General features: G+C 45.0%; 1 protein-coding gene across 2 annotated transcripts in view; it reads right to left on the minus strand.

Annotated features, from left to right (window-relative positions):
* Positions 1-547: 547 nt before the first annotated feature.
* CTTNBP2 (cortactin binding protein 2) overlaps positions 548-21,898 on the minus strand; it is a 670,231-nt gene continuing 648,880 nt past the window's right edge. For both annotated transcript variants that reach the window (XM_086919417.1, XM_086919418.1), the window contains one exon: positions 548-1,793. In XM_086919417.1, the coding sequence (XP_086775543.1) occupies positions 1,548-1,793 (246 nt within the window). In that variant the 3' untranslated portion in view covers positions 548-1,547. The remainder of the gene's footprint in view (positions 1,794-21,898) is intronic.

Raw genomic sequence — 21,898 nt, forward strand, 5'->3', positions numbered from 1 at the left:
AGAGTGTGTGTAAAAAAGTATTTAGCTTTTTATAAGTAAAGGCACTGGCTAGTCAATTATTTATTGACTGGTGTTTATTGCATGCATGTGGCCTGGAGTTACTAGCCTATACCACCTCCCCGGAGTTGGTCTCTGCCTAGCTACCCTGAGATAGTCAGGTGGTACAACAGTGTTGTTGGTTCCCAGTCGACTGAAGGTCTACCTTTTTCTTGTGATGGACCCACATCCTGTGCAACTAATAAACCACAGTAACATGATGCAACCTAACTTCTTTTCTGTAGAACACATTGGTCAGTATCCCAGTCTGTCTTCCACTATTTTACTGGCCGCAATGCTCCTCTCTACACTGCTTTACAGTCAAGTGTGTTACACAGCACTACCCAACTCTTTGCAGATAGACCACACTAACCAGCACCTCTCCCATCCATAAATACAAGCACCTACATATATTTCATGGGCAGAGAACAGCTATTTAGGTTCTACTTGTACCAGCAATGCACACTATAAACAATAGTCGAAATATAAGCATAATGGTGTATAAAATAAATACAGTAAGAACAAAACCATTTTTAATTTACCATTCCTTCAGAACTGCAGCAAACAACATCAAGCACTACAAAACGGAAGAACTTTCTCTGTGAGGGTTCACATATGTTCGAAATCACATTTTCACTTGTTTTTCATGTTTTCTGTTAACAGTTACTATAGTGGCAGACAACCAGGGACTCAAAATTCTCACCACACCCATCCCCAGGACTAAAGTAAACAACCTCCATTAACTCAATTCTCAAAGATACAAAGGATGTCTCAAATTGCCACCTTTACAATACAAAAGGGAGATGCTAAAACATTACTTGGCATTTAATGCATTAGGATTTCAATTTGGTACAGTAGTGAAAATGTAAATGACATAATTGTAAAGTACTTTCTATTTAAGAAAAATATTTCAAGATAAATATTGTACTTTTTATGAAACCACAAACCCATAATACACTAGGGAACCATTATGGATATTCCACATATGGCTTGTTGTGAATAGTAACTGTTCAGTGTCTCCTAAAGGATTGTTATTGCCACATTCCATTTATTCTCAGAAACGTAAAGATAAGATCTTTATCTTACAGATATATGTACAGATGCAGTGAGCCTATAATGTACATAACTATGCACAAAGTACAGTTAAACACAAGAGGTTCATTGAATATTCCTCTATACATTTTGTAGTAATAACCCTGAATATTAACCAGTAACAACTTCAAACTATAGCAATTATGTTCATATTACAGACGATTTAAAAAATATTGTGGTCTCAGGTATCCAATACTGTAGTTCAAATCAACACCATTTCAAATGAAAGGAAATACAACTTTAGCTTTACATAAACATATATAAAAACAATTTATTTACATATAAATGTTTCTGTGGTCCCATATACACATTATATATCAGGGAAACTACTCCTTTAATATGTACATAAATAATACTTTGCATTTATTAAATATGATACAGAATAAGTAAACCTTGAATAGAAAGTTTTTTAGGCAGGTCTATTTGTTAGGTTTATCTATCTGTGTGCTTTTGTGCAAGTTCCAAATCTCATCATTTGAGTTGTTATTTAGCTCTATTTGCCTTGTATTGCTGCTGCTTCTTTTGGTGCTCTTAGAAGAGTGAGACAGTTTATTCTTCGGTACAGGAAGAAGGGACTTAACTTTGGAATCACTCCATCCCATCTTTGATGCACTGAGTTGTTCAGTGGTTCTATTGCTGCTGCTGCTCAGAGGACAGAACCCATCCTGAAATTAGAAATGCCACTGGTGAGTACCTTTATTTTCTTCGTGCACACGTTCAATAATCAGACAATTTAAAAATGGCAGTGGGCGTAATTATAGGAAAACTGACCTATTTCTTTAACTCTCGTTGGAGGTAGTGATTTCATGTAATTAAATCTCAACATACGGGATCAAAGACAAAGAGACTGTGTAACATATGAGGGCAGAGGATAGCCACCTCGAATTCACCATAAAGTCAGAAAAACAATGGGATGGGTATACACCACCACATCACTTGATTTAGGAAATGATCATTAAAATAAAATGTATCTATGTTTCGTAAGCCACTACTATTCATTAGAAAGGCATGGTTTATTTTGTCTGTCTGATGTTACCAGCTAACAGCAAAGTTAATAAAATCACACAAACCAGTCTTCCTTAGATCTGGTTTAACATCTTCTCCATACATTTTGAAACAATGAATAGGATTAAAGGGGTGTATGACAGAACCAAGCATGCCATTAGAGTGCATGCCTTTCTAACACTTAACAACTCATATGGCTTTACATTTTTTTTTTTTTTTTATCCTCATTTGCCTGGCCCTCCTCTTATTTAGCCTCCAACTGCCATCATTCGAGTCAGCAGGAGAAGGCCCGAAGAGGAAACGGGGATGACTCCAAACTAGATATTAAAACCTGTTGAACCAGCCATTGAACCGAGAGGAGGGGCCTAGTTCTTGGAGCTTTAAGGCATAATCATAGGACCGGGGAAAAAAAAAAAAAAAAAAAAAAAACCAAAAAAAAAACCCCGGTTACTGTCTCCACTGAACCAAAAAGTTCCAAAAAGCCAGGTTTCGTGAGCCACAAGATCTCATCATGTCTGTTTTAGAAGTTGCATACAGAGATGACAGCCAGTTTGCATGTGTTGGTGCCGAGTTTTCTGTCCAAACCTTGCATATCTCTCTTCTTGCAAGCAATATTGCATAGAACAAAAATTTCCTTGCATGACCCTTTATGCTGTTATTCCATCCGAATATAATCAGGGGTAGTGTGATAGGTACCGAGATGTTAAGAATAGAATCCAAGGTCGCTTTCACTTCATTCCAGAACTGTAATATATTAGGACATTCTTTAAACATGTGGATGTCCAAAGCCGCAATATAATTGCATTTATTACATTTCTTCCCTGAGATGAATTTAGACAGTTTTAAAGGGGTAAAATAGGCTCGATGTATCGTAAAGAAGTGGTTACGCCTAAGCCATGCAGGTTTAACGCACTTATATAACAAGGTACAGGATTTCTGCCAGATTTCGATACTTTGGACCCCAAGTTCTGTTCCCCACAATTGTTCCGGCAGGGTAAATTCTCCATCGATCTCTTCTAACAGATTCCAGTACCACTGCGAAACTTCTTTGCCCCCTCCTGGTTGTTCTACCAATTTTTCTTCAATGGTGCTGCTCTTCCCAAGTGTTACCCCTGACCTAGCCAATGCTTTGACCCAACTGTCTAGTTGTATAAACTTGAACCTCGAAAACTCTGAGCCCAGTTGTTCCCGTAGCTCTACCCAGGGCCTGAGTGATTCACCTGCCAACAACTCTCCCCATGTTAATAATCCTCCTTCTCTCAGCGGGATTGCCAGCCTATCTTTCAGACAAAGCGGCAACCCCGGAGATTCCCAGATGGGAGCAAAATTTGAAAAATATGGCAGACCGAGTTTTTTCCTTATCTGTGACCAGGCCTTTGCCTGGGATGTAAGAATTTTTAATTTTACTTTTTTAAAGTACTTCTGATCCCCGTATTTAAACATAAAACCATTAGTTGGTAAACCAGCACCAATCAGCATAGCTTTAAACATGAGACCAATAGATGTGTTAGAAGGAACTTTTAAAAGCATTCTGGAGTGGGACAGCTGAAAAGCCCAGGAATAGTACTGCAAGTCAGGCAAAGACAGTCCCCCCTTTTCCCTCCTCCTCCTCAATTTCTTCCATGCCACTCTCGCTGATTTATAGTTCCAGACAAAGGAGTTAAGCTCTCTCTGACACTTCTCCAAGATTGCCTTGTCAAAAGCGAGAGGGATGGTATTAAAAATAAAAGTGAATTTAGGGAGGATAGACATCTTTATCAGATTTATTCTACCGAGGATAGTCAGTGGAAGATTGGACCAAGATTTTAACAGTTTCCTACTCTCTTTGAACACTCTCTCAAGATTAACTTGGGCAATTTTGCCGACATCATGTACTACTCGAATACCCAGGTATCGCATTGAGTTGGTTGCATCCAGCTGTAGATCTGGGATGTTCCATGCCATGATGTCGGTTTTGCTTGGGTTGATCTCATATCCTGAAATGCGACCAAACTCTTCGGCTCTCTTGATTACCTCTGGGAATGTAGTCTCCGGCTCTGAAGTGAAAATTAAAATGTCGTCTGCATAGAGAGCTACCCGCCTTTCCCACTCCCCAAATCTGAAAGATGGAATAAGTGCATTCCGTCTTAGGACTTCTGCAAACGGTTCGATGTACAGATTGAAGAGGAGGGGGGAAAGCGGGCAACCCTGTCTAGTGCCTCTCGTGATTTTAAATGAGTCAGACAATGTACCATTTATTAAGAGCCGTGCAGATGGTGAGTTATACATAAGTACAACAGTGCGACAAAACTTATTTATTATTTATTTTTGAATTTTATAGAGCGCACGGCTACCCCCGAGGGGGTGTCCCGGCGCTAACAACTAATGAGCTCAAAGAAGGAGGAGAGAATCAAGAAGAGAACAACCAAGTCTTTAGTTTGCGGCGAAAGATGGATTCAGTGGGGACAAATCTTAGCTCCAAGGGGAGGTTATTCCACAGTCTAGCTGCTGCTACTCCAAAAGCTCTACCGCCTACTCTAGAAAGGCGGAAGCGTGGGACAACCAAGAGACGTAAACTATTGGATCGTAAGGATCTCACAGAGTGTGATAGAACAAGACGTTTTTTCAGATAGCCTGGGCCAAGATTGTTCAAGGCTCGAAAAGCAAGAATCAGTATCTTAAAGTGGATCCGTTTAGTAATAGGGAGCCAATGCAGTTGTTTACGATAGAGTGCTACAGATTGTCGAAACGGAATGTTGCCAATCAATCTGGCAGCGGCATTCTGCACAATTTGCAGACGTTCAATCTGGTACAGAGGGGCACCTGCGTAGAGACTGTTCGCATAGTCCAAGTGAGACGTGATCAGTGATTGAACCACCGTTCTACGAGCATTCAATGGGAGGTAAGGCAGAATCTTTTTAATCATACCCAATTTCGCAAAACAGGCAGATGTAGTCTTAGTGATGTGAGGAGCACAAGAAAGGGTATTATCAAACAGGAAGCCCAGATTGCGAACTGTGACAGCTGGTATCGGGGGGGGGTCAAGGACCACTGGCCACCACAGGCTGGATGGAATAGGAGTTTTCTGATTAAAAAACATAACCTCCGTTTTATCAGTATTAAGCCTGAGGTGGTTGGTGGTCATCCAATTGCAGATGTTATTTAAACACTGACGAAAGTTGGCAAAAGAGGTGTCAGAGTGATCCCTAAAAGAAAACACCAGCTGGGTATCATCAGCATAGGAGATCACTCTGACTCCCCAAGATTCCACCACCTTGGCCAGAGGGGCAAGATATACATTAAATAATAAAGGGCTCAGGGCCGAGCCCTGGGGGACACCACAAAGAAGAGGTTTCTCAGTCGAAGTAAAAGGTTTCAGAAAGACCCTCTGAGAACGATCCTTCAAGAAGGAACTAATCCAGGTCAACACAGTACCTCCTATGCCCAACTGGCACAGGCGATCCAATAAGATTGTGTGGGAAACCGTATCGAAGGCGGCGGATAGGTCGAGGAGGACCAACATGGCCTCCTCGCCCCTATCCACACACTCTCTAACAGTTTCGGAGACTTCAAGGAGAGCTGTCTCCGTACTGAAGCCTGCTCCGAATCCCGACTGAGAGTCATGGAGAAGCAGATTAGTCTCCAGAAATTCAGCCAATTGCAGTTGGACTGCTTTCTCCAAGATCTTAGCTGACTGGGGAAGAAGGGAAATGGGCCGGTAGTTTGAGAAGAGGCTAGGATCTGAATGCGCCTTTTTTAAGATCGGGACCAGCATGGCCTCCTTCCAAATGGAGGGAAACTGGCCTGAACCCAGAGAACAATTCCAGATGTCGAGAAGGGGCTCAATCAATATAGGGGCAAGAATACCCATCATGGTAGCCGGAATCAGATCAAGAGGAGAGCCGGATTTGCACTGTGTAATTAGTCTCTGAGAAGACTCAATAGTCATCTCCTTAAAAGATTCGAGGAGAGGGATGTCCCTATCTATCTCACTAGGGGCTGGTGAGATACCCTCTGGGGGGAAGGAGGACCTGATGGTCACGATCTTCTCCTGAAAGTATTCGGAGAGACCACTACACAGTACCTGGCTGGCCGGGATCTGAGAAGATAAGGCCGCTGGATGCGAAAAGTCCTTCACAATTTTAAAAAGGGATTTGGAGGAATTCCTAGATTTCTCGATTTGGAGGACAAAAAAATCTCTCATAGTTGACCGTTTTAAGGAGAGAAACTTTCTCAGAGCGGATTTATAAACAACTTTGGCCTCTGGATCATAGTTTTTTCGCCATAGACGTTCAAGTTTTTTACAACGGCTCTTCTCCTCCCTAAGCGTCTGGGAGAACCAGGGTGATGAAGGACGAGATCTAGCAGACGTGATGGATTGGAGGGGCGCGATGGTATCTATGGCGCTCAGCAAAGTTGCATTGAATTCGGACACCATTTCATCAACAGTGTTACAGGACGAGGGTGCATGACCATTAAGCAGAAGAGGACTCAAGGTGGCGCAGGTTACTTTGTGCCATTTTCTCCTGACCTCCTTATTGAGTACAGTAGGTAAGGGCGCCAAGATAAGGGGAAGATCAAAAGGCACGAGATAGTGGTCCGACCAGGTAAGAGGGAGAGGTGGATGAAGCAGGATGTCCAGGTGCCCTGAGAAGACCAAATCCAAAGTATGGCCTGCTTTATGCGTGGGGCCCTGAACTAGTTGAGGGAGATTTAGACCCCTCAAAGCATCCAGAAACTGGTTAGCCGGAGAGCATAGAGGATCATCCACGTGTAAATTGAAATCACCAAGTACAATAAAATTCGAGTGTTTAAGAGACAGGTCAGCAATCAAATGTACAAGCGACATAAGAGAGCCAGACGAGGCAGTAGGTGGATTGTATACTAGAATCCCAGCTAAGATAACAGCCGCGGAATCTGCCAGAGTAAAGTACATGGCTTCAATTTTACCAATATTTCCAAGTTTGGTAGTCGTCAATTTGAAATGTGCCTTAGCAATAATAGCAATACCCCCGCCCATTTGGCCACCCTCACGATGACAACCTTTGAAGAGGTAATCAGGAGGCGTGGCCAAAAGAATATCGGGGTTCGAGGAATCCTTCAGCCACGTCTCAGTGAGAAATAGTACATCCCATGTGTCCGCAGTAAGGGATGACCAGATCTCACCAGCATGGCGTGGCAGGGAACGACAGTTAAGCAACGCAGTTTTAAGCGTTGGGGCTAGAGTATGACGCTTACTTATGTTACCGTTTTGGGTAAAACGTTTCTTCGCTGGTCGCAGACTAAAAGCACATAGTGAACATTTAAACGAGGAATCCTCTAATTGGCTGGGACAGCATAAGGGAATCAGGGAACATGCCCTAGGGCGCAGTTGTAGTAGTGCTATTTTGGACCAGATAATGTTAGAAACCCCTACGGAACGGGCAGGGGGACCGGCACTAGGCACGGGCCAGGCACGGACGGGCGCAGACGGGCTTGTCTTAGGCGCGCCATCGGCGCGCCCGCTGCGCACGTCCGCTGCGCGGACGGGAAGTCCCATTGTTTATATACATGAGGAGGGTGGGAGGCGGCCAGAACTGGACCGCTCCCCTGCCTGTCCCAAGATGGCGGCTGTCCCTCTCTGTGCCGGCGTCAGCGCCAATATCGGCTGATCCGGTGGGGAGAGACGTGCAGGGACCCTCCGGCGAAGTAAATCTCGCCTTCAAGGTAAATGCACCAATGTGGTAGTAAAATAGGAACACATAAAATATATACAGTTTTTAAAATCAGCGACCCAACAAAGTGCAAAGCGCAAGTGTGGAAAGAGAGAAGCGCCCCCGGCTTTCCGCCTCAGGGGAAGAGCAAAGTTAGTCTGGCTGACCGCTCACACAAGCGCGCCTTAAGTAAACAAGGGAGGGCGGGAGGCGGCCAGAACTGGACCGCTCCCCTGCCTGTCCCAAGATGGCGGCTGTCCCTCTCTGTGCCGGCGTCAGCGCCAATATCGGCTGATCCGGTGGGGAGAGACGTGCAGGGACCCTCCGGCGAAGTAAATCTCGCCTTCAAGGTAAATGCACCAATGTGGTAGTAAAATAGGAACACATAAAATATATACAGTTTTTAAAATCAGCGACCCAACAAAGTGCAAGTGTGGAAAGAGAGAAGCGCCCCCGGCTTTCCGCCTCAGGGGAAGAGCAAAGTTAGTCTGGCTGACCGCTCACACAAGCGCGCCTTAAGTAAACAAGGGAGGGCGGGAGGCGGCCAGAACTGGACCGCTCCCCTGCCTGTCCCAAGATGGCGGCTGTCCCTCTCTGTGCCGGCGTCAGCGCCAATATCGGCTGATCCGGTGGGGAGAGACGTGCAGGGACCCTCCGGCGAAGTAAATCTCGCCTTCAAGGTAAATGCACCAATGTGGTAGTAAAATAGGAACACATAAAATATATACAGTTTTTAAAATCAGCGACCCAACAAAGTGCAAAGCGCAAGTGTGGAAAGAGAGAAGCGCCCCCGGCTTTCCGCCTCAGGGGAAGAGCAAAGTTAGACTTCTCCCCAAAGTTAAACTTCTTCAAGACGTCGCTGAGATAGGGCCAGTTCACCCTATCAAAGGCTTTAGCCGCGTCTAAAGTGAGTGTTGCCAACGGAAGGGAAAAGGATGTGGCAATATCAATTGCCCCCACAAGATCATACGTTAGGTCGGATAGCTGGCGACCTTTAATGAATCCCTTCTGGTCCTGATGTATAATTTCCCCCACTACCGAACCCAGTCTAGATGAAATGATGGACGCAAAAATCTTATAATCGCTGTTCAATAGTGATATTGGGCGATATGACCCACATAAAGTTGGGTCTTTGCCAGGTTTGGGGATCAGTACTATGGTGGCCTCACTCCAAGATCGAGGAGGGTCATGGCCCTCCCTCAAGATACCATTAAAGAGGGCTGTTAAAGTTGGGACAATTACATCTATCAAGGCGCGGTATAATTCCCCTGGAAGCCCATCGGGGCCTGCAGCTTTGCCATGTTTTAGAGACCTAATGACCTTCCTCACTTCTGCTTCGGAGATATCCATCTCGATCCCTTCACGTTGTGCAAATGAAAGGGATGGTAGAGATATCTGGTTTAACCATAGGTCCCTAGTATGTTGATCGTCGAGGATATCTTCCCTGTATATCTCCTCGAAGAATTCCCTAAAGGCTGTACTAATTTCTTGGTTAGATGTCCTAACCCCGCTTTCTCCCTCTACATTGATTTCTCTTATATAGCTTTTGGCCTGATCAGCCTTAACCCTCCAGGCCAAAATCTTGCCCGCTGTTTCCCCAAATTCAAAGTTAGAAATTTTGCTCGCCTCCCATCTCTTCGTTACTCTCTCTTGTAAGATATTTTCTAGTTGGATTTTTAAATCAGACATATTCTTTTGGTCTTGAAGAGAGCCAACTGAGGCTTCAAGCCTCTGCTCAATTTTTCCTAGCTCTTGTTCAAGATTTTGAATTTTCAATCTGTAGATTTTACCCAGGTGGGAGGCTCTGTTTGTTATACAACCTCTCAAGTATGCTTTTAAAGCCTCCCAGACTGTACCAAGGGAAGCTGAGCACAAATTAATATCCAAGAACATACTTGTTTCGCTCTTCAAGAATGTCACTTCCTCTGGTTCTAATAAAATGGTACGATCAAATGACCAAGAGGGGTGTTTGATTTGAGCTGGAAGTTTTAGAGTAAATAAAAGAGCCGAGTGATCCGATAAGTGAGAGGGAATATAATTAATACTGGTTATAGAGTTTTGGAGGCAGTAACTAAATAAAGCAAAATCAATTCTTGAGGTATGTTTGTATTTTAAATTTCTATAGGATATCCCTTGTTTAGTGCCCGCTTTTTCTCTCCATAGATCTGCCAGGCCTATTTGATATGGCTTTACATTGTATGTCTTTACTAAGCAACATATTACCATGCATATGTCTTTTCTATGAAAATATAAGTATTTTGTAGGTAAGTATAACACCTTTTTGTGTGTGTGTGTGTGTGTGTGTGTATATATACACACACATATCCATACTTAATATAATAAAGAGAGAGCCCAACACCTTTGATGCGGGTAATCTCAGGAACCACAACCCCAATCACAACACCCAATACAGCGTTGGAAAGGGCAGTTGTAGCAGAAGGACATAGGCTATGCAGACGATCACCATATACACTTAAAAGGTAAAAGAACCATGCCAGCAAAGTAGTCTCTTGTGGGCGTGTCTGCGTTGTGCTGTGGGCGTGTGCTGGGGGCGTTACAAACGCTGGGGGCGTGTGGTACGTTCTGCCCTTCATGCCATGTCTCATATTGTGAGATAATCCCACCCGGCTCCCTTTAAATACCCCTGCACCCCATAATCATAACCCACCCTTACTCCTTAAAATACCCCAACACCCTTAAACACTAACCAATCTTAACCCTATAAATATACCCTGTACCCCAAAACCCAAACCTACCCTAAGCCCTAAAATTACCCCTCTACCTCAAAACCCATACCTACCCCTGAACCCTAAAAATACCCCTGTACCCCAAAACCCACACCTAGCCCTGAACCCTAAAAATACCATTGTACCCCAAAACCCAAACCTACTGCTGAACCCTAAAATACCCCTGTACCCCAAAACCCAAACCTAGCCCTGAACCTTTAAAATACCCCTGTACCCCAAAACCCAAACCTACCCCTGTACCCTAAAAAATACCCCTGTACCCAAAAACCCAATTCCAGCCCTGAACCCTAAAAATAACCCTGTACCCCAAAACCCAAGCCTATCCCTGAACCCTAATATACCCCTGTACCCCAAAACCCAAACCTAGCCCTGAACCCTAAAAATACCCCTGTACCCCAAAACCCAAATCTAGCCCTGAACCATTAAAATACCCCTGTACCCCAAAACCCAAACCTACCCCTGAACCCTAAAAATACCCCATACACTAAAACACAAACCTAGCCCTGAACCCTTAAAATACCTCTGTACCCCCAAACCCATACCTATCCCTCAACCCTAAAACTACCCCTGTACCCCATAACCCAAAACTATATCTGAACCCTTAAAATACCCAAACACCCAAAACATATACCTCAGTACCGCAAAATATATACCCCTATACCCATACTTACCATATCCAAACATTTTAAAAAACATGCTTTTACCATTCATGCATTTACAACGAATTTCATTGTAAATGTATGCATGGTAAAAGCATATAAAATGTAATGCCATGCGTTATAATGGCATTGCGGAGTCATGGTACTTTCGTAATGAAAGTATGCGGAGTGATGGTATGCGGAAAGAAAGTTGCGGAATAATGGGTGTTTACCCACCCCTGGTAAGTACATTGGTGGCACGGCGGTCCACATCTCCAGCAACATACTCATATTTTTTCACTACCATTTGAAAAATGCACAGGTCTCTCTCATTGATGGCCAGCACAGACATACGCTTTTAGACACACCTCCCGCCACAAGTTCTATAATTGCGAACTTTAGAGCTGGGGAGCTACGTTCGAATCTCGGCATCAGCTAAACATCCTGTGATTCCAGGCAAATCACTTTGTCTCCCTGTGCCTACCACAAATGAATGTGTTCTTCTGTAATGTAAATTGTGCTCATGCCAGGTTGTCAAGTTCGTGCTATATAATATTGCAAGGAAAAATAAAGTAGAGAAACTCGAGTTCACACACTACTGAACGCGCACTCTTAAGTGCATCAGCAGTGCACTGTGAATCGGAGCGTTTCACAGGCCTGTCACAGATAAGAAATGCTATCAAAACGAAAACCTACAAAACAATATACTACTGGCCGGCAGCAATTGATACCCGGACAACGTCGGGACGGGCCGCTAGTGTATATATATATATATATATATATATTCACTGAAAAAAACCAAAGGTTTCAGAGACTCTGTAGTTAGGCTCAGATTTCATTCGTACAACACCATTCAAATTCATCAGTTACCTGAGCTAACTATAACTTATGACCGCTCAGTGGGTGACTATGTGAGTGGGTGTGTGAGTGCTTCTGTGGATGAAGTCATCAGTGATGTCACTTACCATGTCATGAGTGATGTAATATGTGAGGTCATAAGCAGAGCATTGTGGGGGAGTAAGTTGTAGTTAGCTCAGGTAACTATAATTGCTGAATTTCAATGGTGTTGTACAACTGAAATCTGAGCCTAACTATAACGTCCCTGTAACCTTTGTTTTTTTGAGCTTTTGGGCTCTGATACCTGCCGTGAGGGAAACAGCTCGAGGGACTCCCGCACTGCTGTGAGGGTAACGGCCATTGCAATCACCACCCACCATCCACACTGCTAGGGGTCTGGACTACAACCCCCAGCAGCCCACCACTGGTGCAGTGAATACACGTCATCTAAGCGCCTCCAGCCGCCACCACAAAAGTCCTCGCGACCTCCTGCAGTCCGGGACGTGCTTTTTGGCTCTGATACCTGCCATAAGGGAAACGGCTCGAGTGACTCCTGCACTGCTGTGAGGGGAACAGCCATCGCAAACACCACCCACCATCCACGCTGCTAGGGGTCTGGACTACAACCCCCAACAGCCCACCACCGGTGCGGGGAATCCACGTCATCTAAGCACCTCCAGCCGCAACCACAAAAGTGCTCTGGACCTCCCACTGCGCGGGAAGGGCAGGCCCGTCCTTGCCTGTCATTGCCAGGAAGAGGCAGGGCATGGCCACCTCCCTTGCATTCACCATCCAGGTCCTCCCTACAGATACTGTTGCTATTGCTTTGTGTTATTATACTTTTTCCCCCCAGCCAGCAGAGGTGCTGTCCGGAGATCTGTAAACCTAGACCATTTTTTATTCGCCCTGGTGGTCTTGTCGTGAGCTATCCATTTCATAATGAACCTGTCTTTGTTAACATTACTGGACTAAAAACTCCATCCTGAGTGCCTGGAACTTGAACTGTATTTTGAACTTTAGTGTCATCCTACAATTCAACTGTTTTTATTAAAATACTGCTGTCTATTTTAAAAGCACTTAGCACTTTTCTGAGGATTGCAACAACGGTTTCGAGGTGCTTTTATTCCAAGCTATTTTAGTATTTTGTGTCTTAGTTTTGAATTGTATCCTTGAACATTGCACTTTGCACATTATACTATGTAATTGGCCAATAACTGTAGGTTATCATTATATCAGGGATTGGTGTATTTTCTATAGGGTGTTTACAGCCCAATATTAATGAGCAAGCGGAAAGCAAACGTGGGGAATAGTGTGGTCGACGCGCTGGATGCCTTCATTCTGAGGGCAGAATCTGCCCTCATACATGAAATTCAATTGACAGAAAGATCCAAAATCCCCGCTAGGTAGACTTTCCCTAACCCCTGCATTCCCTGACTCCTTGCCGGCAATAAGCCAGGATGTCTCCATAGTTAGACGAGTCCACCACCTTTAGTACCCTCAGCTACAATGTTAAATTCTGGTTCTTGTCCCTCTAAGGAGCACAAACCCACCCCTGTGAAAACCAAAACAACCACTATAGGCCAGATAGCTAACCTTAAATAAATCGATAATAAGGAATCCTCCAATACAAAAAGGAGGGGCTGAGGTTGTACAAAATCAAAACCTGCTCAGGGGATCCCTGGATGGCCCTCCCATCTGCATCCCCCCCCCCCACCCCCAAGATTTAATAATGTGGGTAACTCAATCTCCATGAACCAGACTTTGGTAGGGAAATCTATTGATAGCACAGAGGGGAGCTTTTGGATAAGGCAGGAAACCCTGTTATCCACCATGCTAGACCCCATGCTTTAATAAATAAGTGTGATAGAAGCCAGGCTAGCTACACTAGAGGGGTCCATTGGTTGTAATCCTCCAACTATTCAGGCAGCGAGCACACCCACTGACTCTGTTGACATGGTCATGAAGGGTAAAAGAGGGGTGCGGGAAGGGGCAGAGGTTGGGCCTACCGTAAGAATTACAGCTAATGGTGAGGCACAGGACATGAATAGTCCTATTAGTACTGGGCCAAGAGGCCCAGACACCAGGGCTATTTCATGCCAGCCCCTCAGTACAGCAGGATTACCTGTGTCCCATAGGGAAAGGAGGCAGGAGGGTATGGATCACCAATTATCGAGCCTTCCAACCATAGGCCTCCCACCTGAATCTACCCCATATGTAGTGGTACTGGGGAATGCACATTCTCTCCCTACTGGGGCAAAGGAAGACTATGTGCAACTAAGAAATAAAGTAACTCACTGGTTCTCACATAATAATAAAACATTAATGGCATATAGGGTCAGTTGGATAGGGAACTCATGCAAAACAGACAGAGGAGATTGTGTTATCGTAAACTTTTATAAACCCTTTTACTGCCGGGCACATTTTATCTAGGGACATTAGTCTCACCCCACTATCCGGATCTGTTATTAAGGCTTTACCCCTAGGTTACTTCTACAAGCCAGCCACCCATAGAGAAATGCCAGAGCATGGTCATAGGGCACGCCATTTAGGAGATTGGCCAAATAAATAAGCTCCCGGCAACAGCCTTCCGTCCCAGCCTATTATGCTTCTAAATCAGATGTGCAGCTACACAGCACTCAAACTCTGGAGTAAGACAACAGATTTGCAGCTCTATTTGGGCTGGAGAATTGCGATTGACTGCGGGCTTCTGCACCACCTGGACCTCAATGTGCTATATCCCCCCAGACTCCAAGGGCTGTAGCCGTGAGGCATACAGCAGCGAGGTCCAATCATTATTTATCTTGGAATATTGCTGGGTTGGCTAATAAATTTCATGACCCATGGTGGGTACGTTATGTGAAGCAATACACCGTAATTAGCTTACAAGAAACATGGTCGGTGGACTGTATCCTTTTCATAGAAGGCTACAAAGCATTTTTTGTCCCGGCCACTCCTTCGGCGAGTGGAAGACCAAGGGGTGGTCTAGTTACTTACATCTCTGTGCCCATTGATTGTAGGTTGCAAGTAATCCCAACTACACACAGGGGAATTTTGGCATTGTCAGCAACTAGGGGGCATACTAGATGGGGAATTCTCAATTTCTACAACTCGGTGGCCTGTTCGCATGAGGAGTGTAACATTACCAACTTGGGAGGATTCATAAAAAAGTCATAAAAAAGTCTATGGGCCCCTGGTTTTCATAACCTCCTGGTTTCTGGCGATTTTAATATACACCCTTGTGGTAATCCTCTAACATCTTGTATTTCGGAGATGGGTTGCCCTCGTATGACGGGTTTTCATTTTGAACACCATCCTCAAGGGGAACTGCTGAATAATATGTTGAACAAACTAGATATGGTGGTCATTATGTACTTAACTGACCCAGCCACCAAGTTCCCTGTACCAACATTTAAAGGAAATGGAAGAGGATCTTTTATGGATTTTATCTTATTTCTGCGGCGTTGCAATCCTTTATTAATGGTTTTAATATTGTAGACAGCGAATTCAGTGACCATAATCCTGTAACAGTTAACATGTCGGGCCTTCTAGCGATAAAAAGAGGCAAGGTCCCCATCAGTGGTACCCTGAAACCGAAGGATGGAAAGCATAGACTAAAGTGGTCCCAAGTATCTCCTGCCAGCCTTTACAATAACGTGAAATTAGTTTGTGCCCATGAATTGAAATTATGTACAGCTGAGAGGTCCACCCTTAATGAGATTCTTTGTGCCTATGAAGTATTAGCGCAAAAAGTGGGGGAACTGTTAAGTGTTCCGGCTAGAAGCATTGCTGCACACGGCCCCAGATGGTTTGACTCAAATTGCTCCAAATCGTCTAAGAGGCTGAGTGAAACCAAGAAATCAATCTGAGGTCCGTGTATGTCGCACGGAATATAAGTTAGCCTTGGCCAAACGAAAGGAAGCTCTGAAGGAAGACGCATGGAAGGAGCTGATTGACTCTAGTACCTTGAGGAACAGCTTGAGGTTTTGGAGGGTAGTGAATGGGCCCCTATTTGCCAAGGAAGGGGGGAGGTCATTGCAGCCCACATCACAGAGGACGAGTGGGTACTCATGTTTGATTGTCTGCCCGACTTTAACCGTAGTGAACCCCAGAATAGGAAGGTTGCTGTGATCAGTTTTGACAGGAGTGAGATCATGGAAGGGATTCTAGGGCTAACGGTTAACAAAGCCCCAGGCCCAGATGGGATCCCTCCTGATCTATTCAAGTCAGACCCCTTGTTCTGGGCCCCGATTCTAGAATCTCTATTTAATACTGCGGCAAAGAATGGGTGCCCTCAGTCCTGGGCTTCTTCCACCATAGTCCCAGTTTTTAAGGAGGGCAACATAAATAGTACTTACTGCTACAGAGCTATTTTGCTTATTGAATCAGTGGTCAAAGTGGTGGGCCGGGTCCTTTTACAAAGATTAAACACATGGGCAGATGAAAACAGGATCATGTCCGACGCCAAGTACGGCTTCCGGCCGAGGCGCTCTACTGTTGCTCAGTGTCTCAATTTATATATGGTATTGAGCAAATACACTGTTGCGCATTCCGGAACCTTCCACCTTGCCTTCATGGATCTGTCATCTGCTTTTGACTGTGTTAATAGGACCAAGCTGTGGAAGTCGACGGGGGCAATGGGGGTGGAAGATAGTATTGTCAATTTTCTTGAGGACCTGCACTCATCAACCAAAGCTAGTGTCAGGTTCTCACAAGATCTGCAGGTTTCAAGGGACATCAAGATCAAGAAAGGAGTCCGCCACGGCTGCATTCTGGTGCCATTTTTAAATTAATGAACTAGAAAGTGTGCTGTTGGCAACTGGAGCTGATTTCCACCGCATATAGCTGACGCGGCCAAACAACTTAGCAAAACTGAGAGGTAAGCTCCTGAGGCGGAAGCCAGGAGCGAGGCACTATCTTTGAAAATAATTGCGGTCACAGATTGCTTGTGATTTTAAAACTATGTGGTGTCACTAATTGCCTGTGTATTTTTTTAAAGAAAACAGACTGCTTGTTTATTAAGAAAACTTCACCTTCTTAGACCTTCTGAGACCCAGTTGGTGTACGCAGCAGAGCCAGCGCTGACGCTGCACGCTGGGCAGATACTCCCCCTCGCGCCCTCCCGCCACGAGCGGAGGCCACGCCCCCTCTTAGGCCACGCCCCCTCTATCCTCAGCCCGAACACCATAAATTATGTGCATTTTTCGGTAGCGCAGCGGGCGCCAAAACCCCTGCCCTTTCTTCTACAGATCTGCTAACCTATAATAGACAGGTCCTATGGAACTTATGCCCGCCGATAAACGAGTGTTGCAAGCACAAAATGGAGGTCAAATGCCGACATTGCACATTTAAAACCTGTAAACAGATAGGTAACGGAGAACGGACTATGAGCCTCAGAGGAGGCTTGTTAAACTGTCGATCCCTCCCGAGACACGCCTTACAAATTTGGGACCTGCTCTTAGAGGAGGACCTGGATATACTCTTTCTGACAGAGACATGGCTGGGGGTAGACTCCGACCCTGAGATCATCGAATCCCTTCCACCAGGCTATAGTATAGCCAGGGTGGACTGACCGTCTGGCCGCGGAGGTGGGATTGCAATGATTAACAAGGCCCCCCTGATATGCTCCCTCGAACCTCTTGGAATAGAGAACTGCGAAGCTGGCAAATTCGCACTGAAGCTTGGCCAACAGGATCACATCTCAGGTGTCCTCCTTTACAGACCTCCTGGGACCCTGGGAAAGTTTAGGCAGAGTTTGCAAGAACACCTTGAACACCTAGCACTTAGACATAGGAAGGTTCTCCTTTTGGGTGATCTTAATATTCACTTTGATGATATCCAGCTAAAGGAAGCCACGGAGATGAGGCAGGAATTACAAAATGCAAATCTGGTACTAATAAATCAAACACCCACACATACCCATGGCCATCTATTGGACCCGGTGTTTGCCAACTAGGACGGCTTAACCACGAGTACTCCTAACCCACTTCCCTGGACAGACCATTTCCTAGTCCCTTTTGAAATCTGCACTTTAAGTAAGCCTACCCCCCAGTTGAATGGCAAAAATAGCTACCCATACCGCAAATAGAAAACATTTTCTCAACCCATCTTTAGCGAGCTGCTACGTTTAGGTGGGATGCCGGGAGGCACAGATAGTGAAAGTGCAGATCAAAACTTAGAAACCCGGATCCTTGATGCCTTGAACAAGGTAGCCCCTCTTGCCACGGCCAAACAGGGGAATAGAGTTAGGAAATCGGCCCCATGGTATAATATAGATCTGCAGTCGATTAGATCAGATTGTAAAAAGCTAGAAAGACATTGGCGCAAGGACAAGAATGAATGCACTAAACTTCAATATAGAACAGCCCAGAGAAGGTACCAAAAACAGGTCAGAGCTGCAAAAGCCATCTTTTATGGAAACAGAATTAGGGAGGCGGACTGCTCATCCAGAGAGCTCTTTAAAATTTATAAAGAAATTTCAGTCGTCGCACTCTCCAATGTTCCGGAAACTGATTCAGTTATGGAATGTAACAAGGTGGCAGAATATTTTGCCAATAAGGTTAATAAAATATACAGCTCTTTCTCCAAATGTCCTACGAATGGAGAAACATTTATAGAACTGAAGGAAGGGGCGTTGTTAAATTCAAAACCGAGGTTACAGTGTTTTAGCGTACCACCCAGTAAAGAACTTGAAATCATCTGAACTAGTATAAAATCGGGCTCGCCGCGGGATCCCGCCCCTCCACGGGTCCTGGACGCCAGCATAACGGTCTTAGAACCTTACATCCGCCACGTCCTCAGGACATCCTTTGACTCCCAAACCCTTCTGATAAACTGGAAAAAGGCAATTATGCTACCTATTAGAAAAAAAACCTAATGTAAGCCATGATGTCCTGGAGAACCTACGACCGATTTCTCTACTGCCCTACACCGCAAAAATTGCAGAGAAAATTGCAAATGTACAACTGATGGAATTTGCAGAGAAGAATAATCTTCTACACCCATCCCAATCGGGTTTCCGAGGAGGCTTCTCTACTGAGACGGCCTTATTACGAGCCACCGAAACTCTACGTCTAGGAGCTGATGCAGGCCTAACCATGGCACTGGTCATGCCTCAGTGCAGCGTTCGACACTGTAGCACATATCACCTTGCTACAGTGTCTGAACAGAGGAGGTGTAACTGATAGAGCACTAGGTTGGCTGAAATTGTTTCTGACGGGCAGAAGCTTTCAGGTTCAACGGGGCTCGTTTCAGTCGGAAGAGAGGGCATTAGAGCAGGGGGTACCTCAGGGCTCTGCCCTAAGTCCTACCCTTTTTAACCTATATATGGCCCCCATGGCAGAGCTAGTCCAATCATTTGGCGTAGAGATTGTCTCCTATGCCGACGATACACAGCTCTTACTCACCCTCTCCCATACTCCTGCCGCTGGAGCCAATCATTTCTGAGCCTGTATGCTAGCATTGGCCACTTGGATGGATAATCACTGCCTAAAATTAAACGGCTCCAAGACAGAAGTCCTGGTGGTTGGGGGGGATCAACGGCTCTGGACATGTGACTGGTGGCAAAGCTGTTTAGGCGCCATGCCTACACCATGCCCTGAAGCGAAGAATCTAGGGATATGGATGGACCCCAAACTCTCTTATGAAACACACACCAACCGCTTAGTAGGCAAGTGTTTTGGAGTCCTAAGGACTCTCAATAAAACCCTGGACCTCCTTCCTTTGGAGGCTCGGCGTACTATGACCCAGGCATTGATTACGTCATGCCTCGACTACGGGAACGTCCTCTTCTTGGGAGCTTCGAGTAAAAGCATAGGACGACACCAGATACTGCAAAATGCCGCAGCCCGCCTAGTGCTTGGACTCCCAAAAAGAGCCAACTCTGGAACCGCCCTGAAAACTCTCCACTGGCTCCCAGTGAATAAAAGAATAATGTACAAAGCCCTCCTAATATGTCATCGGATCCTTTGGAACAAAGCTCCCAGCTAACTGACAGGTCTGGTTACCTGGTATGAACCACGCAGATCGCTTAGATCGGGCGGCATGGGCAAGCTTGTAACCCACCGCTACAGGAGAGAAAAAATGGGAGGGAGGTCCTTTAGAGTGGCGGCTGCCATAGGATGGAACAAACTTCCCATCAGTCTCCGCATTGAGCCTTCCGAAACCATTTTCCGACGTCAACTGAAAACTCACTTGTTCCCCTTATAACTTTACTTATGCCTACTGCCTTGTACTCTCCTCTCCTCTGGCGAGCTTTCTTCTCCCTTTTAGCGCGGGGACACGCCGAGATGGCGTAATCCATGCGCTCTATAAATGTCTTTATTATTATTATTAGGACGGCGGGGCATTCCTGTTTTGCTTTACGCGGATGACACCGTCCTAATATCTAGAACTGAACTGGGCTTACAAACCCTCTTAACTGCCTACCTGGGATTTATGACAGAACGGGACCCGACTATGTCCTATGTCATGAAGGTAGGGAAACATACGAAAAGGAGCTTTCAGTTTAGATCCGGCAACGATAAAATTCCCTGCACGAGTGTCTTCTCCTATCTAGGAGTCCTATTTGACAATCAACTAAAATAGGACCCCTTAATTCAGAGGAAAAAAGGGGACCTGGCCCGGGTCAATGCAGCAATTTTCAACTTTGCCTCTAAAGTGGGGAAGAAATCGACAGGAGCTATGCTACAAGTTTACCAAGCCAAAAGCTTAGCCATAGCAACCTACAGTAGCGAGATCTGGGGACACTCGGCAATAAAACCCCTCCAGGTAGTGGAAAATGGGTTCCTAAAAAGATGATTATGTGTCCCGCAAGGAACCGTCAACATGGCTGTACATGAGGAACTGTGGGTACCTACCCAAGTGACACTCTTGCTCTGCGCCCTCTGATCTTTTGGTTAAAATGTTGGCTAAATGACGATATAATTTTCACCAAATTGATTCTAAGGGAATGTCTGGCCCTAGACAATATGGCTCATATCCCCTGGCTTAGCTACATCAAAAGAGGGTTTGAACGGATTGAGCGGGGCGTTTTATTCTTTAAGCCAGATGTTATTGATAAAAAGGATGCAGAATTAACCAAGACAGCCTTTTTGAACCAAAGGCGATTAGATCGGGAGGCAGAAGAGGTACGGAAACCAAGTGTACGGGCACACCTTCTTTTAAAATGAACACCTTTGCCAGAACCATATCTTATGGGATCTATGACGACACATGAGAAGTTCCTTCTAACAAGGTTTCGGATGAATCTTTTCCACCTCCTGTTGGCAAGACCCAAGGGGGCCTCAAGGGGCCAAGTGTTGGCTCCCTGTGTCTGCGAAGGAAAGTCTCCATAGGATTTGCTGCACGTCATGTTCTTTTGGAGACTGTATGTAGTCCCCAGGAGGCAACAACACTTATGTATCTACAACTGTTGAAGGATGACTGTACCATTTTTATTGTAGGGTTTTTAAAAGCATCTTTAAAAGGCAATTTATGGACATGTAGAGTCTATTCACTAAGACATGTTTACAGATGATTTATTGTATGAATATGGAGCTTGCTTCTTTTTTAATATTAAGTCAATAACCAATTGTTTTTTTTAATGTAAGCACCTGTGTAACTTTTATGGTTTTGTAAATATAAACCGAATAAAGTTTATTGACTGACAGTGAATTTCTAAGATTTTTTTAAATTGTATTTCCTACCTGTAACCATTGAGACTCAGTGTGTCAGTGAGTGTATGAGTGTCAGTGAGTGTATGAGTCTGTGAGTGGGTGTGAGAGAGTCTGAATTTTGCTACTGCCTCCATGAGTGTCTGGGCCTGTGAGTGGGTGCAGGAGTTCCTCAATGGGTCTGTGAGTAGGTGAATGAGTATCTGAGTGGGTCTGTAAGT

The sequence above is a fragment of the Lissotriton vulgaris genome, chromosome 1_1 (assembly GCF_964263255.1).
Source record: "Lissotriton vulgaris chromosome 1_1, aLisVul1.2, whole genome shotgun sequence".
NCBI lineage: Eukaryota > Metazoa > Chordata > Amphibia > Caudata > Salamandridae > Lissotriton > Lissotriton vulgaris.